Genomic DNA, 17,156 nt, shown 5'->3' on the forward strand with positions numbered 1-17,156 from the left:
ATCCTTGCTGCTGCAGCAAAATGAGTGTGCTGGGCTGGACTGTCACTGTGCTCTAAGCTCTGATCCTTTCCATGTTTGCAGGATTTCACACTCCAGCCTCTGGGGATGCCAAGGAAAGCAGCGTGGAGGAGAAGTGCTCCTGTGAACCTCAGTAACCACAAGATGGCTATCTCAAGCAGCAGGCACTGGCAGGGCAGGGCTGACCCTTTCAGTGTGGTCGCTGCCTCCTCGGGGAGCCAACTGCCTGAGCAGCAGAAGGCGAGTGAGTCCCCTCACAGCTGGTTCAGAGGGGTGTATTTGCCTCCTGCCCTGCACCCATTAAACAAGACATTTGTCAAGGGTGGTGAGTGGCAGGACATAGACAGCACCCAGGAAAAGCGCAGGGCCTTCCTGCAGGACTTCTGTAGGAAGTACAACAGCAGAAAGAAGCTGCAAACCCACCTGGTGCACCTGGTGTCGAGGATTTACGTGGAGGACAGGCACAAGGTTCTGTACTGCGAAGTGCCGAAAGCAGGCTGCTCCAACTGGAAAAGGGTCCTCATGGTGCTCAGTGGACTCACTGCTTCAGCTAACAACATCTCCCATGATGATGTGCACTATGGAAAGCACCTAAGGAAATTGGACAGTTATGACCTAAAAGGGATCTACACACGCTTGAACATGTACACCAAGTTTATATTTGTACGTGATCCTATGGAGAGGCTGGTATCTGCCTTCAGGGATAAGTTTGAACATCCAAACAGCTATTACCATCCCGTATTTGGGAAGGCAATAATCAAAAAGTATAGACATAATGCAGATGAAGAAGCTTTGAAAACAGGATCGGGAGTTAAGTTCAAAGAGTTTATCCAATATTTGTTAGATTCTCACCGACCAGTAGGAATGGACATTCACTGGGAGCAAGTCAGTAAGCTCTGCTATCCCTGCCTCATCAACTATGATTTTGTAGGAAAGTTTGAAACCCTGGAAGAAGATGCCAATTACTTTCTGCAGCTGGTAGGTGCTCCAGCCAGTCTGAAGTTCCCTAAATTCAAAGACAGACATTCCTCTGACGAGAGAACAAGTACAGAAGTAGTGAGGCAATATTTAAAGGAATTGTCTAAGGAGGAGAGACAGCTGACCTATGACTTCTATTACTTGGATTACTTAATGTTCAATTATACATCACCACTTGTATAGCACTAGAATACCTTTAGGCTTCTATTAGATATTTATCATTTTGGGAATCAAAACAACTACTTCGATATTAGCCCTGAAAGGAAACAATATTACTGCTAAGTAGAGTTGTCTTGAATTAGTGGGGATTTTATAAACTAGAGTGATATCAATTGATATTAAATTATGGAGAATGCAAAGAAAAAAAAGACCTGTAAACAGCATAAATTGCACTAAAATACCTGAAAAGGCTGCTTTTACCATTATGGATTATCCTATGGAAGCAGTAGCTCAGACAGCTGTTGTATTTGCTTACCTAATGTTCTTTTAATGGTTTAAGAAAAAAAAATCAGAGTGGCATGATTCTTTTTTTTGCTGTGTTTGCTTTAGAAATGGGTTTTGAAAATACTTTTGAATGTATTTTTACTTTCTGTCACTTATTAATAAAGAATTATTGGTTAATTTTCTAAAATGTTTACAGTGTTTTCAGTCACAAGGCTTGGATTTTTGATTACTATTAGACTGTAGCAAATTTAAGACCTGATTTTTTGATTGAAGGACGCTCTCGAATACAAATGCATAAAACTAAAAATAACACAGCAGCTCAGTTGATGAGCAGAGAAAATGTGGATTAGCTTGTGAAGGACCAGTCCACTACGTCATTTTGATTGATGCACTGGAGTTGACAAGTATGACCCTCCTTTCAGACAGCTGTTGCATTCAACAAAATTAAGATTTTAATGCACAGTGGATGCATCATTACACGTGAATCATGCATACTGTGGTCCCAATATTCATGGTAGTCTTCATTTTTGGTGAAAAAAGCAAAGTTTAAGCATGGCAGCTCTGGGATATTCTAAGGTCTGCACTGAGAAGCACCTTTAATGCAACTGCTGTGACCATCCTCGGCCTGCTGGGGTCTGATTATCAGCCCAGCTCAGAGCAATCTGTTACAGAGAAGGTGTGTGTGTCCATTGCCTCCCAAACCTATAAGCTGGTTCTGCCCCCAGAGCTTCCTGAAGTCACCTGTATTTTGCTGTCTTGCCTGCCTTGCCAGTAGTCACCGAGCCCCAGGAGTGGGGTGCGTGGTGCAGTTTTATGTGGTGGAATGTGTATTGGTGATTTGTCCTGGAGGAAGATGTGTCCAGAATTCCACAGTCCTGGTTTGAAAAGGAATAGATGCCTTCTACCCTTCCCTCTCCTCCCACAAGTACTGCCTGACCAACACATGCAGTTGTTCCTGCAACCTGTCTTGCCCAATGGGTGGGCTAGGGTGTCTCAGGGGGAGGAGAAATCTCTGCAAAATCATAGGATCATGGAACCATTGAAAATGGCCTCTAAGATCATCGAGACCATTGATTAACCTAACACTAGTCCAGAGACTTGACCATAGTCAAGTCCATCACTAGACTAGACCCCTAAAATGGATAGGGAAAAGTCTCTATGCCCTTCCAAAAAAAAGATGACATCTATGCCTTTCTTTCTGAAATGGTTTGGGGCATCTTGCTCCAGTGTCTTGATATAGCAAGTTGTAGGGTGAGGAAACGGCCTGATGGGAAAGCGATGCAAATAAAATGTCCTTTTCCTCTGTTTCCAACCATTGGTCACAATTAATGCTATTATTGTTGTCTTTTCCTTCATCTCAAGCAAAGTATGACATAGAGATTCAGTCCTTCCACAGGAGCAATTGTGGGTCCCAATTGAAAGGCCAGACCATTTCCTGGATACTCTCACTGCTTGATTCTCCCTCACTTTTCTCCTCAGAAGAGGGAAAAAAGCCACCTCCAGTCTCCATGGTGCCAGAGTATAATCAAAGAGGCTCTGCACCTCTCTCCTTGTGGCAGGACAAGCCACTTCAAGGGGAAAAGGTAAAAGCACACTGGGCAGCCCAAGTCAGGGGTTCTGCTGTGTGGTTGGCAGCACACATAGCTTAAACCATCCTGTTCCCTGGGGCCATGGAGCAAAGAGGAGAAACAAAATGCCATCCATCAGCATGAGATGTGGGGAGATGCATTTGCTCAGCACCAGTGAGAATTGCAAGGATGCCTTGGACAGGTAAACACACATCTGTTTGTGTGAGCTGTTGCTGTGCATGGGTGGACTCACAGGTGTTAACACCCAGAAGTGTTTGGGAGGGGATTTCTGACAGTTGAACCTCCCCCATGCATGCTTCTCCGCAGGTGGACAAAAATCCACCGCTTTTAACTCAGGATGGTGTTCAACTCCCACCTACCCTGCTAGGAATCCCTCCTGGTTTTCCTGTGGGCTCCACCCCACAGTGCCAGAGCTGCACATTAGTCTTTACCCAGCAGGATCTATTTTTTATTTAACTTGACCATGCATTTTTATGGCTGTTACTCTCAAGTGTGACTTTACATCAGGACATTAAAGAATTCTGAAATTCAGAACATTAAAGCTCCTGAAAGTTTTGATTTTGTACTGTGCAACCTTCTAACTCATGTGAAAACTGCCTTGGATTTGACTTCTAGACTCTTTGCTCTTGTAAGTATGGGATTCAACCTCAAATCCTTAGTGAGTCTCTCTTGCCTTACAGGAAGACCATTGAATATAGTAAATTTAAATAAAAAATAAATGTCCACCAACCTTGTGGATGCATGTTAATTAACTCATAATTTACAGACAAAAAATAGCACACTAGTGGTATTAGTATTTTCAAAAAAGCACGAGGAAAAAAAGTGCAACATGCTAATAAAGAATGGAGGCCAATTTATAGAAAAGTTTGATATGAATACTTTAATTCAGAGAAAGAAATTAATATTAGTAAATGACAAAGTCTCTGAAGAACTTAAGCTTCAGACTGAGTTCATTTTAGTGGCAAACTTTCTGCCTATCTGATCAGAGAATGACAGAGATTTGGGGGGCAGCTTTAATTGCATAGAAAAAGCTGCACAGTCTCATAAGATTTCATCTACTAGCAGGTCTTAGATAAAGCTATTGTTTAAGTCAAGGAGGGGATTGAAATAAATTATTAGCAAATGTTTGGTTTCTGCAAATGATAGGGAAAATGACATTGATTTGCATACATACATGGACATGAACATCAGTCCCCAGACTCGTCTTGAAAATCTGGTATGGCTTGCATTTGTGATTTAACAGGGGAGGACACTAGTTAAGGCCTTTAAAGCATCTATGTGCACAGAGGCGTAATTGTTTTAGCTGCACTGTTGTTCTATGGCTCTAGTGAAAGTAATTTAACTTCTTTGTACGCTCAACTTCAAATTTCATAGCCCCTAACTGCACTTAAAAATTCATTTTTTGAAAATCTAACCCAGACTTTTGTAAAGAAGAACCTCTCCATAGTCATGTTCAGCGACCTAAGGGATTCAGATGATCTCAGTAGCAGAATCTAGATTGTACTTTGCCTCATTAACCACATTTTGAAAATCATCAGCCTGCTTTGCCAGGAATTAAGTTACATGATTTAAAATTAACATAAGAGTTTAGCATAATTGAAGTGGGACTGTGATATCTGACTTATGGGATTATAAGAGATAAAGGCATAATTTGCAGCATAAAAGATAACCTCTATTTTTAAAAGTAAAATTTAAAAGGTCAAAGTGGGAGGCTGCATTATAACTTTCTTTATATTTTGTAAGAATCCTGGGCAAAAACAAAAACTGAAGGTCATCCACCGTAACTAGCACAAAATCTCATCTCCACAACTGTGCACAGATGTTTGTTTTATTCAGAAAATTATATATAATGCATGCAGGAGAGGAATGAAAATACACTCCACGACATTCAGTGCGATTACATCTACACTAGAGATCAGCTGTGGCATGCAGAGCCTCTTTCAAGGGGCTTCATTACAGTAAATGCTTTTTAGTTATGAACATTTCTTCATTTGAAGATCTCTAAGCACTTCTCTAATGCAGGTCAGTTGTCAGAGCAAGTCTAATGTGCTGTAAAGGCATTACAGGGAGTCTGTGGGAGGGTTGGCATGGCAGGAGAGTGCTTCCTTGGCCCATGTGTCTCTTCCAAACATTAGACAGTCATGCATCCCTCCTGAAATTAAAAATTATTTTTGGAACCTAATGCTCTACATCTGCCTTTCTTCTAAAAATGAATCAGTATTAATAAAACCAAAATTATTTAATAACAAAATTTTTAAATAATAAATAAAAAAATAAATTAATTAAACTTCATAGGTGTGCATTCCCAAATTCTGATATATATATCAACACAAGGCAGCTTCTTTTTTCCAGGTAATATTTGGCTTGCAAAGCTCAGACATAGCCATTGTGCCCATCTCTTCTAAAACAACTGCTAAACTGTTGCTCGCTGAAAGTCAGAGGTGTGCAGCCACAGTGCAATCATGCACAGCACATACTCCTGGAAATTTCCTCTGGTGGAACTCCCCCAAAAGGCCAAATTTATTGGAGCTACTCCTGCCTCAGGCAGCACTATCTTGGTGATGTGTCATTGGAGATCACTGCTTTAATTTTAAATGTAGTTTAAATTCAACTGAAAATTGCAATGTGTCACTTTGAGTAAGTCTGAGAGGCAAATGTTTTTCTAGAGTTTGTATTGTATATGGGGGTTACGTATAAACATCTTTGTTGTATGGGCCTTAAGGCTAACAATACATCAGAAAAGTCTTTTTAACTAACTTTTTAAATATGGATGCACCTGTCCTGTTAATGTACAGTTAATGTACAGTTCAGAGGGCAGGGCAGGCACACACACTACTGGGAGATGGAACTATCTGATTTAGCAAAGGACATCTGTTTATACCCCTAGATACCTGGGATTGCTTTTCTTTCAGAAATGTGCATAAGTGGGTGGATTCAGGAAACAGTCGTATTATTTAGCTTGATGAGAATGTCTTAGATTGTTTGGTTATCATAAACATACCTGTTTTATGGGAGAACAATTGTGCTTTTGGCAATGTAGGTAATTGAAGTGAGTTCCACATGTCTCTTCAGTGTTAGATGTAGCTCTGCTTGTGGCTGGAGTGACAGACTTGGACTTGATAGATCTGGATCTTCATCCAGGTTCTATAACTTCACTCACTTGTTGGACAAACGTGAAATGCTCTCTGCATTGGTGTCCCCACTGTTAAAGTGGTCCTGTAAATGGAATGAAATTATACCATGTGTCTTCTCCTAAAATCATTAAACTGTGTGGCTAAAGAGCAATGGTTAGAAATTAGGTATTAGTATGGAATTTAACTCATATGATGTTCATTGCCTTTCCATATGCTTTACTTCCAACAGCTTGGAGGAAGCTGGGGACTTCCCAGCCTTTCTCCAGCCGAGAAACACATCATTCAGCTCTGTTCTGGGCAATTGGCAGCCTTAAGAATGCAAGCTCTGTTTCAAAACACTGTGCATCTGTCAAGCCTATCCAGGCACTGCCTCAGCATAAAACCAGTGCCAGGATGTCCAACCAGGGGAAAGTGTCCCTCCGGTTCCTTTGGAAGAGCAGACAGGGTGAGAATCTTGCTGTCTCAATTTATTCTGAGCCCAGATGAAAGAGAAGCTGTTTTATTTTGGTGCAGTAGCTGTAAATAAAGTGATGCTCAACTAGAGGGTTCTGCAGAAGCAAGTGGATCCCATCCTGGTATGCAAACTCCTGCCTTGTCCTAAACACCGGAGCTGCATGACCCCATACCCAGGGCCATGTTCCCCCAGCCCTTTCTGAGGTCCTGCCACCCCTTGTGACAGGCTCGTTTACCTGGCATGCTAGAACATATCAGAATTTATCTCCTACTAACATAGCCATGGTTTCTGTGACCTTGTGGAGGCTACAAATAGCATGAGGATGTGGCATTGAGGCAGATTATGTTGCTTTCTTCCTTTTGTCTTCAAAAAATGATGTGATTAACAACCATTAGAAGCTGGAAAGAGTCCTTACAAAAGGAAAGGGAAAATCTCAAGGCTGTGACCATAACTTTTTTTTTTTTAGCATGTGTAATTGTCACTTCCTTTCCTCTGCCTCCTCACACAGAATTTCCCTCCGTCTCTAATTATGTCAGCAAATGGGTGAGACCGATTGCCAGGTTGCTCTCAGCTGATAAGTGTAAGCCACCTCCAATCCAGCACATGTATGTTATCATGGCACTGAGGCTGCACTAATAAGCCTGAGAGTATGGTACTGTCAGCCACCATCTGTGCACACATATATGTCTTGACCTAGTCATGTAGAAATTACTTCTATCTCAGGGTTTGCCGGGTTTTTCCCTCTCAAATTCCTTGCAGAAACCACATTTTCCACAAAAGCTCACAGTACTGCTTGTTTCCCAAGATTTGTAAATTTTGAGTGGCCTGTGTAATTTGCATTCAAGAAACAGCATTTTGAGATATAAGGCGTAGAAGCAAAGCAGGTTTATCAGGGCATTTCAGCACACAGAGAGGTAAATCAATACTCAGTGGATTGTAAATACATGTCAGTAGGATATTAAATGCTAAAGATTTAATTTTCTCAGGGTAGTTACTTGGATGTAGAAACTGGCTGTCTGCAGAGTAGGACGCATGCACATTTTATAAATGCACGTGCACACACTCAGTATTTTTATATCTGTCTTAATAACACCCAGACAAAGGTTTTGCAACAATGGTCGTGGGAGTTACATAGTTAAAGTCCTGCATTTGACTTTAAAGACCTTAAATCTGCCTGAAAATATATGCACATAAACATTCTGTTAGCATGTGGTAGAACCACAACGTTATTCCAAGCAAACCTAAAATACTTGCAGGGATTTGCAAGTTTGCCCTCTTGCACAGCCTTTCTTTTTGTTTCTTTAGCTTCCTTGGGGCAGGATGCTGCCAGGTCTACGGGTCTGCAGTTTGCCAGATGTACCTGCTTCTGGTCATGGGTACAGCTACAGATTTTGGGATAAGATTTTCTGGTGGGACACTTGATAGGGGGTGGAAGTAGGCAGAGGTTTACAGCATCTGTCTGCTTTCAAGGAAGTTAGGTTGTTACGCCCTACAGTGCATGCCAAGCCATAGACACAAGCTGTCACCTTTCCTATGACTTCTGCTATTCTCTTAAAAAGGAAAAAAACAAACAAACAAACAAAAAAAAAAAACCCACCACCAGAAAAGGGACAGAGGAAAAACCTCTAATGAGAAGGGGAAATGTTAATTGTGGCTGGAGGTGACAATGAACAATAACAAGTTGCAAGTTGCTACTTTGCTATTGTATCTCTGATCAAAGTACTCTCGGGCTGCAGCAGAGCAAAAGCTCAGCTCCAAGGGAGGATGATGTTTCTGGAAATCCTCATGATCCCTGCAGGTCCTCCTGAATAGCAGAGAAAACACAAACACTGAACCAAAGTTAGATAAAATTTTTTCTCTGTCTCAGACTTGCTGCCAAAAAGGCTCCTGTTTCTCCCTGTATCTTTTTGTCTGTCTCCAGCCTAGTGGCTTCAGTGGGTCCAAGACAATGCCCCCAAGTACAGAAACTCTCCAGATGGAAGCACACTTACCAAGCAGAGTCTGGTCCACAGTTTATTTTCTGCCTTTCTCGATTTAAAAGTGATGCTAAGACTGAAATTTTCAGCTTAAGCTGATGTATGTTAGGCTACTCAACCTGCAAGTTAGCAGGCAAAACTTTTTAGGTGGGCTGAGCCATTGCTGCTGCCAGGCACATCTCTGGGAGTTGCAAAGGCCACGTCTGAAAAGTGGGATGGCCCTAAGGGAAATTCCTAAGTGTTGCTGAAGGACCCAGTTCTTAGGAAGTCAAGCTTAACAGACTTTTAGTATAAAAATATACCCCTAAACATACTTATAATTAGAAACAGCAGAAGCTACTTTGCCAAACCCATACCTTTCTGAGCAATACATGGAGAAAAAGAGTGAATATTTTGGTACATTTTCAGAGATTCTTGCTAGAATTTTCAATTTTACTTACTGTGCTGCCCTTGGGCCCCAAGCACCAAGGCATTTCTTTAATTTACCAAAGGAAAACAAGCTCTACCCACTGACACATTTACAGCTAAAATCTGCTCTCTGTGCTGTCTTGGTTGCAGAGACAGGCACAGGCTGAATGAGAGAAGCTGGGAACTTGTTATGTAAAATCTACAGCAAGTGAGCTTTTCTAGTGCTATTATGCCTTGACCCCTTATTTTGGCACAGTAACAAAACCACTGAGACTGGACAGTTATAGGGTTTCACAGGCTTTTTTTTTTTTTTTTTTTTTTCCCTTTTTGGCCTCATCACAAAACCCAAGTGAATCAATGGTGTGCCCAAACTTCTGAAATAGTCTAGGACTTTCAGTATCTTCTACACACAAAGAAACAGTGGGGAAAGATTTGTCTTTTATTTATTCATTACTTAATCAGGGCAGACTACTGTCTAAAAATACCTTGCTCAGGATCATGATAGAAATCTCTCACACATTTTTCCAATTGCTTGGGCTACACTATGATCCCTACTGTTTTACATTCACATTGTTTTCTCTGTGTGGCTTAAAGCCTCCATTTTTCCCAATTAATTACATTGCCTGTAACTCAGGTGATCATTTTCCCCTCCAACACTCAACTTTTGTTCTGCTTTGCCATCATCACTTGAGTAAAAAATAAAAGTAACAAATAACTAAATAACAAACTAAATAACTAAATATACAGGAAGAAGGGAAGGGAAGGGAAGGGAAGGGAAGGGAAGGGAAGGGAAGGGAAGGGAAGGGAAGGGAAGGGAAGGGAAGGGAAGGGAAGGGAAGGGAAGGGAAGGGAAGGGAAGGGAAGGGAAGGGAAGGGAAGGGAAGGGAAGGGAAGGGAAGGGAAGGGAAGGGAAGGGAAGGGAAGGGAAGGGAAGGGAAGGGAAGGGAAGGGAAGGGAAGGGAAGGGAAGGGAAGGGATAGCTCTTTTGGCTACAGACTGCAGACTACAGGGACTTTATATGCATTTTATACCTCTTCATGATTTTGGATACTTGGAAGTATCTACAGTTTCTCAGGTATACAGAGAACAACTCTTTGAGGCAATGCACAGATTTCTGACATTGCACAGGAAAAATTACATTGTGACACTGTGTGGAAGTGCCTTCCTGTGCCTTTTGTACTAAATAGGTTTGGTTCAGAAGTCAAAATGAATTTTTGAAGAGACCATTCTGCAAATTCCACTCTGCAACACTGAGGCCCAGGCTGGGTGGTTTTCCATCCCTCCCACACCCCAAGAACCAGCCAAGCCACAGTGGGAGCACTGGGGATATCAGTGCCAATGAGGCATGTAGCTGAAAAGAATCCCTTTCACTGGTGTGTTGGTTCTGCCGCGCTGCGGATGAGACAAATGTGCTCATGTCAGTCAAGTGTGCAGGGTGGCACTGAAAATCAGGTAGGTATTGGACATGTTAAACTTATACAAAAGGGGCCACATTAAACCATAAACCCCTCAGAAATCTGTTTCTCTGCATGCACTCTTATAAAATTACGTCTATTTTTAACAGGGATCAGACTATTCTGACCTGGAGAGGTGTCCTAGAATCATAGAATGGTTTGGGTTGGAAGAGGGCCTTGAAGATCTTCTAGTTCCAACCCCCTGCTTTGGAGTCCCCACTAGCCTTGTCTCCTTCATAGACACTAATTCAGTGCAATACCTGTCTGCACAAAAATAGTTTTCCCCATAAAACTAATGAAATCCACTTTAAACAACAACTTAGAGCAAGTCTATCTATCTAAAACATGAATGCAAAAAAAGAGATGACTGATGAGTTTAAAGAGGTAAGCCACGAAGAATGATCTCAAACTAGTTACTCTATATTAAGTCTGCAAATAAGTTAAAAAAAAAAAAAAAAAAAAAAAAAAAAAAAAAAAAAAAAAAAAAAGCCCACAACTTTTCTCTCCAAAGTCCTCTGCAATAAATGTAATTTTTGTGCTATTTTCACTTAAGGGATTGAGTAGCTCCAACTGCCATTTCCGAGTTTGAAACTTTTCTCCTAGTCCAGTAAAAATGCAGCACCTGTATCACTAGCTTGATGTGTTGGGGTTTTCCCAAGTTGTAAACACAAAAATCTGTCAGAAGTAAAGTTACTGTTCTAGAAAGGATTTTGAGAAAAACATGGTGTCATGTTTTCTTTGGAAGCTGATGGACAAAATGACTTGTAAATATACATAGTCAGACCTTCCTTTTTTGGTTATTTCAATGAAAGATGCACCACTGCATAGGAAAAGGATCAACATCTTCACATCTGTGCCCCGAGGTTTTAGCTTTTAGAAGGTATTAGTGTTGAGAGGGAAGATAACCCCTATAAAATAGATAGTATTATGACAACAGTTACTGTAGCAATCTACAAAGATAACCTGAATCATCTGAAGCAAAATTGTCTTTCTTGGAATGTGCCACATGAGCCATTCATGGCATACATTTCCATTAGATATATAAATCTTATACATATGAAGCTATGTATGTATTATACATATTTTCATTATATTGTATTAAAAAAAAAAAGGAAAAAAAACTTGGACAAAGAACAAACTCTTAGCATTTGGCCACATGTCAAATATACACCACTGAGGCTCATCCTTGCCAAAGAAAAAAAAGAAAGAAAATGAACAGCACAGGACAGATTTAGTTTTTAAAATCCCACAATGGTTGACAGAGGTAGCTGAACAGAGCAGTGTGTTTCAGTGTTTCTAGAGCTTTTGGTGCTATACTGAGTTCTATTTGCTTAGAGCATTTACCACTGTTCATTAGCCAGGGAACAGTAAATGGGTTCAGACCTGGCTGAGAGATCTCTGAAAGTACTTAATATACAACTCATGGCATCTATTGGGGGATCTGAAGGGATCACTGTGAGGCCTCGTGTGCTTTAGGGTTTTCCTCAGCAGGTAAGTCTGGAAGTAAATACAGAATCACTGCCAGTATCGTTTGAATATGACTTAAATCAGTAGATTAAGAAAAGGATGGCCAAACACAGCAGACTGGATTGTACTCTAGTGTGATGCCTGTCAGACAGAATGTCTGCAAAATTGCATGCCTCAGAGTGAAACAAGAGTTATCTACAGAATGAGGGCTATATCCCCAGAAGGTCTCAGGAGTTATTGCAGAGGAGCAAGAAAGAAGGCTTCTTCAATGCAATACTGTGGCAAGAATGACTAATTCAATTCCCAGGTGTGCTAAAAGAAATGCCTTTACTTCAGAATATGCCTTCTGGGAGACCAATATTAAATATGCATTTTAAAAAGCATGTTGAAAAAGTGGAGAAGGCACAAACAAGACCTGAAATAAAGTTACTGATTTTCCTTTAGAGGGAGAGACTGAGTGCTCAGTCTGCTAAGCTTATCAAAAGGATGATGAAGAGATGAATTGCTCACATTATATAAGTATCCTCATGGGGAGACAGTAGAAGTATAAGAGGCTTTTTAATCTGGCAGATAACAGCATAATAAGAAGCAGCATATGGCAGATGAATTCATACAAACTCAGTTTAGAGACAAAGCCTATTTTTGGTGATGCAAATTATTAGTCTTGGGAATAAGCTACCAAAGGAATAGGTGGATTTTCTTTCCCACGAGTTTTCAAATCTAAGCAAGAATGCTTTTTCAAAATATATTTAACCAAATATAAGTTACTGAACTCATGATATATGTCTTGAGGTAAAGTGTAATGGTCTACAATATACAAAGTTAAACAGAAAATATTGTGTTACTATCTAGTCTTGAACTCGACAATTCTTTGATTGAGCTTCATTTCTGTAGGAACCTGAAGGGGTGGTGAGGGAAGAAGCTGAGCATTTCGAGTTGAAGGACTGTAGAAACAGCAGAAGAACTGTAAGTGAGAGCAACACTGGTCAGGAAAGCATGGCTGGATATTACAGAGTGTATAACAGTGGTGTTTACCAAGTACTACATTTTCTGTGGCTGATAAAATCTGTGACTGAATTTCAGTGTCTCACCTAGCAAAGTCAGATAAATCTCTTTGGTCCCTCTGGCTAAGGCTACACAACGCCAGCACACAGACCACCAGTATGATAGGCTGTTCTTCCCTCCCAGCACATTCAGTGCTGACTGCATCTTCCTCTGTGCTGCTGCTGCATGTCACTGCCCCCCTCCACAAGAGACTTTACTTCTCTATTTCCAGTTGACCTGGGGCTGTTCCCCTTACTTTCTTGTGCCCCTGTGAATGCCTAGGGCAGCTTCCCTGCCCCTTCTGTCCAGTTCATCAAATCCTGCCAGGCTGTGCCACTGATGCAGCTTTTTAAAACCGACATTGCAGCGGTTTGTGGCAGGAGGAGAGAAAAAGATTTTTGTTTTGTTTCGTTTTTTCTCCAAGGAAAGGGTCTGTCCATGCCATGTTCAAATTAAATTATTTCTGAAGATGAAAACCCTCCAGGTGGTTCCTATACTACCTAGTTCTTAATTTTGCTTTTCCAACAGTAACGGAAGCCTATTGAGGTGGGGGAGAGGGCAAAAAAAAAAAAAAGCACTCAGTCCAAATTGTCTTGTGAGGGAGGTAATAAAGCAGGGCTAAGGAAGCTCAGCAGTCATTTAAGTCCACAGCTTCTTGTAAATCCTTTCTGAAAAGCCTGAATGAATCCTCCAAATGAATGGCCATTTTGTCCCTTTTAGTTCTCCTTCTCTAGCACAGAACTCAATGTGCAGCTTGTGGACAGACAGATTCCACAATAAATAGAGAAGGAGAGTAAAACTAAACCTACTGGAGCTTGGCCAGCAGCAATGTCAAATCTCTTGACTGATTTCCCAGGGAATTCTTGCTCTAAATGTCAGGAGAACATAGCCCTGCAGCCAAACCTGGACCCAACTGATACCAAGGCGTGACAAAATGAATGACCTAAGTAACAAGATTACACCGCAGGAAAATTAAAACTTCAGAAATGTGCAAAGATCACATTTCAGTAAGCGGCGTTTTATGTACGATCCTTTTAGTAGACAAAGCTTAACCAAAACTTACAAAACACAAATTGGTGAGGGGAGGGGGATTTATTACTACCAACAGAATGAAACTTTTCATCACTCAGGAAAAAAAAAAAAAAGCCTGAGAGTTTCTGCAAATGGTTTCTGAAAAGGCTCACAGCCTGCTCTTAAATGCTCTTGTCGACAGGAGCCAAGGAAAGTCATAGGAATTTCGTCTCCTAGGAGTCTGCACCACTTTGAAAACAGCAACTAAGTCCTCCATCACCAGAGCACTTCTACAAATCCTCTTGGAGTCTGCCCTGCTAGTGACAGCAAGTGTCCCTTTTGCTGTGGTTACCTGCTGCCACTCACGCCCATGGGACTGGCAGGAGCCTAAACAGCTTTGAGATTTCTGATCCTCCATCAGCTGTAGTTGAAACTGGCTGGTGAGTTCCAAGATCTGTTGAAAACAACAGGAACACTCAGAACAAAGAGAGGGGAAGAGAAAGAGAGAAAGCACATGCATGTAAGCCTCTTTGCTTTTGGAAACTAAAAGCCTGAAGTGATGCTGAGAGGAGTCAAGCAAGCTGAAGAGCTTAACAACAGCACCATAAGGAAGGATAGAGTCCAGATCCACTGGGTACAAGTGGAATAGGACTAAGACGCTGAGAAAACACACAGCGCTTCTAAACTGTGGGGTTTTTTTCAGGTTTTGGGCTTTCTTTTAATCTGTTTCAGTCTTGGCTGACAAACTCCACAGTCTGACAGAGCTGCCCAGAACAGGTACCTCTGAGATTTGCCATAGCAGCGAAGGAACTCTTCCCACACTGCTGTTCAGTGAGATGCTGTTCAGTGAGAATCTAGTGCTGGGAGTTTTTCTGCCCCTCTCCCTCATATTGTTTTAGCTGGAATTAGCTGTTTGCACATTCCTCTCCGACTCTGGCATTGTGCCCTCTCCTCCATAACTGACCAAACTGAAATCCCAGATCCAGCACGCTTCAGCTGTCTGGGAAGTTCTTGTTCAGAATGGGGATGTCTTACGTGTTGCAGCATCTTCTCACCATGGCTTAAGTTCCTACAGAGATCTTTAATTCATGATGCCCTAGAAATTACTCTAGAAACTCAGACTTAATGTTCAGTGAAGGAGAAGCAGAAGCACAGCAAGATTCCTCTGCACATTTCCGCCCCCCCACCCTGACATGGATTAAGTTTTAACACCATCTTTAAATTTTTCATAATACTCTTTTGTAAGTTATTTCTTTAACTATGTTGAGCTCAGTAGCAGGAGTATTTCACTGTTGGATAGAAGTCCAAAATTAGTTAACCCAGGTTTTATAAAGATGACAATATATAAGGAAAAAGAAGACTACTATGAACAAACTCGCAGCATTGACAAATTTACCCCTGGATAAACCGGGGCAGCCTTCCTCTGATTTTCAGCGCCATCTCAAGGGATGTCTTCCTTGCCTTCTGTGCTTTCAACAGAACATAGTCTGTTTGATCAGAGCTGGCACAGTGCACTTCGCTCCAGGTTTGTGCCCGAAGCATTGCCTTTCTCTGTTTTATGTGGCCACAACCTTTGTCTAATCCTCCAGAAGATCTTTCACAATAAGAATGGTAGCAGTGACAGAAGCTATTAATGTTCTGGCTTCTCTGTGTGGCAGTGATCTGCTCTGCAGATCAAAAAGAGCAGATATACACTATCTGTCAGAAAAGGAATAGCAATTACTGGTTTTGCTAAGTGAATTTTGTTTGTGAACAAACAAACACGCCAAAGGAGCAGAGTCCACAAGGTGCCAAAGAACAAGTGAGTTTTTTTCTGAAATCACTGTAGCAGGTTGTGAAGGGCTTAGATTGAAAATTCAAATACAGCAAATGAAAGAGCAGAGATGTGTAATGATGACTGTACCCAACCACCCCCCTGCCCATCCCTTGACTGAGCTCAAGACATACGCAAATAAAGTGAAGCTTGAAAACAAAAAAAGCAAGCACTAAGTCTGCAGTTTCTCTTTTGCCATCAAATTGTGAGTGTCTCTTGGCAGCCTTTATCACATGGCTTTAGAGGAGGAGCAGGCAAATTGAGACAAACACCTACATTTGTACATTATGACAGCCTGTATTTGCCACCACCTCTGATTGGTAAGCATTTAATATATGGACATGAGTTTTTTATTGCTGTGTCTACAAATTTGTCTAGGGCATCCTTAATTGATAGTGTTATACATTATACTTGCTTTTCACTGTTGTAAATTATTATCTATAATCTCCTAGCAGAAGCTCAGGGAGGATTTTCTGTCTGTGGCTTCCTGGAGTGGTTCTTCAGATCTGGCACTGTTTACTCGTGATTAGAAGGATTATCTGGTGCAATGTGTCTTGTACAGGCTGGCTGATCATACTGAACTTTGATTTTTCACTGTTCCTGCATGGCTTTATCTGTAGTTTAACCTCATTTCACAGTTGAACATGTTCCTTACAATGTTTTCTATACAACTTATGCACATATTCTACAGCATGCAAAGTTCTAAGCCAGATTTTCTATATACTTTGTTTCATTCTCAACCATGTCTTCTTCAAGCGACAGTTTCTGTGCATTCTCTAATGAATAGTTGTGCCTGGGGCCTTAGGCAACTTTGTGCGTTTTCCTATTACATGAAGGGCTGTTTTTCATTGAATTGTTTTCACGCTGTAGAGACACTGAGTAATGACTATGTGAATTTCCTCAACAGACAGCATCACAGTCTAATTTAAACACTATTTTCCAGTGGCCTCCATTTGGCATATCATACTAGTCAAAACTTTATTCAATTTAGCAACTTCAACAAACAAAACACAATGTAAGAATTACATAAAGCATCCAAAGGAGGCCTACAAGGAGGGTGAAGGTCCTAGAGTGGAAGCCATATGTAGAGTGGCTAAGGAGACTGAGGGGAGATCTCTTCACAAACTAGAGCTTCTTCATGAGAGGCAGTGGAGAGGCAGGTACTGTTTGCTTCCCTATGGTGACCAACGCTAGGACCCGAGGGAACAGCATGAAGGGGTGTCAGGGGATGTTTAGGCTGCACGCTACAAAAAGGTTCTTCACCAAGAAGGTGGTTTGGCAGTGGAAACAGGCTCACCAGGGAAGTGGTCGCAGCACCAGAGCTCAAGAGATGTTTGGTCAATGCTCTCAAGCACATGGTGTGATT

At 41.3% G+C, this 17,156-nt stretch overlaps 1 protein-coding gene and 1 long non-coding RNA gene across 4 annotated transcripts in view; one reads left to right on the top strand and one right to left on the bottom strand.

Annotated features, from left to right (window-relative positions):
- Window positions 1-1,585, top strand: part of CHST9 (carbohydrate sulfotransferase 9) — an 86,970-nt gene extending 85,385 nt beyond the window's left edge. For all 3 annotated transcript variants that reach the window (XM_066182156.1, XM_066182164.1, XM_066182172.1), the window contains one exon: window positions 82-1,585. In XM_066182156.1, coding sequence (XP_066038253.1) covers window positions 82-1,179 — 1,098 coding nt within the window. In that variant the 3' untranslated portion in view covers window positions 1,180-1,585. The remainder of the gene's footprint in view (window positions 1-81) is intronic.
- On the bottom strand, window positions 462-8,692 carry LOC136288701 (uncharacterized). Its single transcript, XR_010720554.1, has 3 exons — window positions 8,609-8,692; window positions 6,031-6,245; window positions 462-609 (listed from the first exon to the last, which is right to left on the bottom strand). It is a non-coding gene; the product is annotated as an uncharacterized lncRNA (long non-coding RNA).
- Between the last annotated feature and the right edge of the window lie 8,464 nt (window positions 8,693-17,156).

This window comes from Chamaea fasciata, unplaced genomic scaffold (genome assembly GCF_029207755.1).
Source record: "Chamaea fasciata isolate MVZ Bird 193981 ecotype frontalis unplaced genomic scaffold, bChaFas1.0.hap1 SCAF_1, whole genome shotgun sequence".
Classification (NCBI taxonomy): Eukaryota; Metazoa; Chordata; class Aves; order Passeriformes; family Sylviidae; genus Chamaea; species Chamaea fasciata.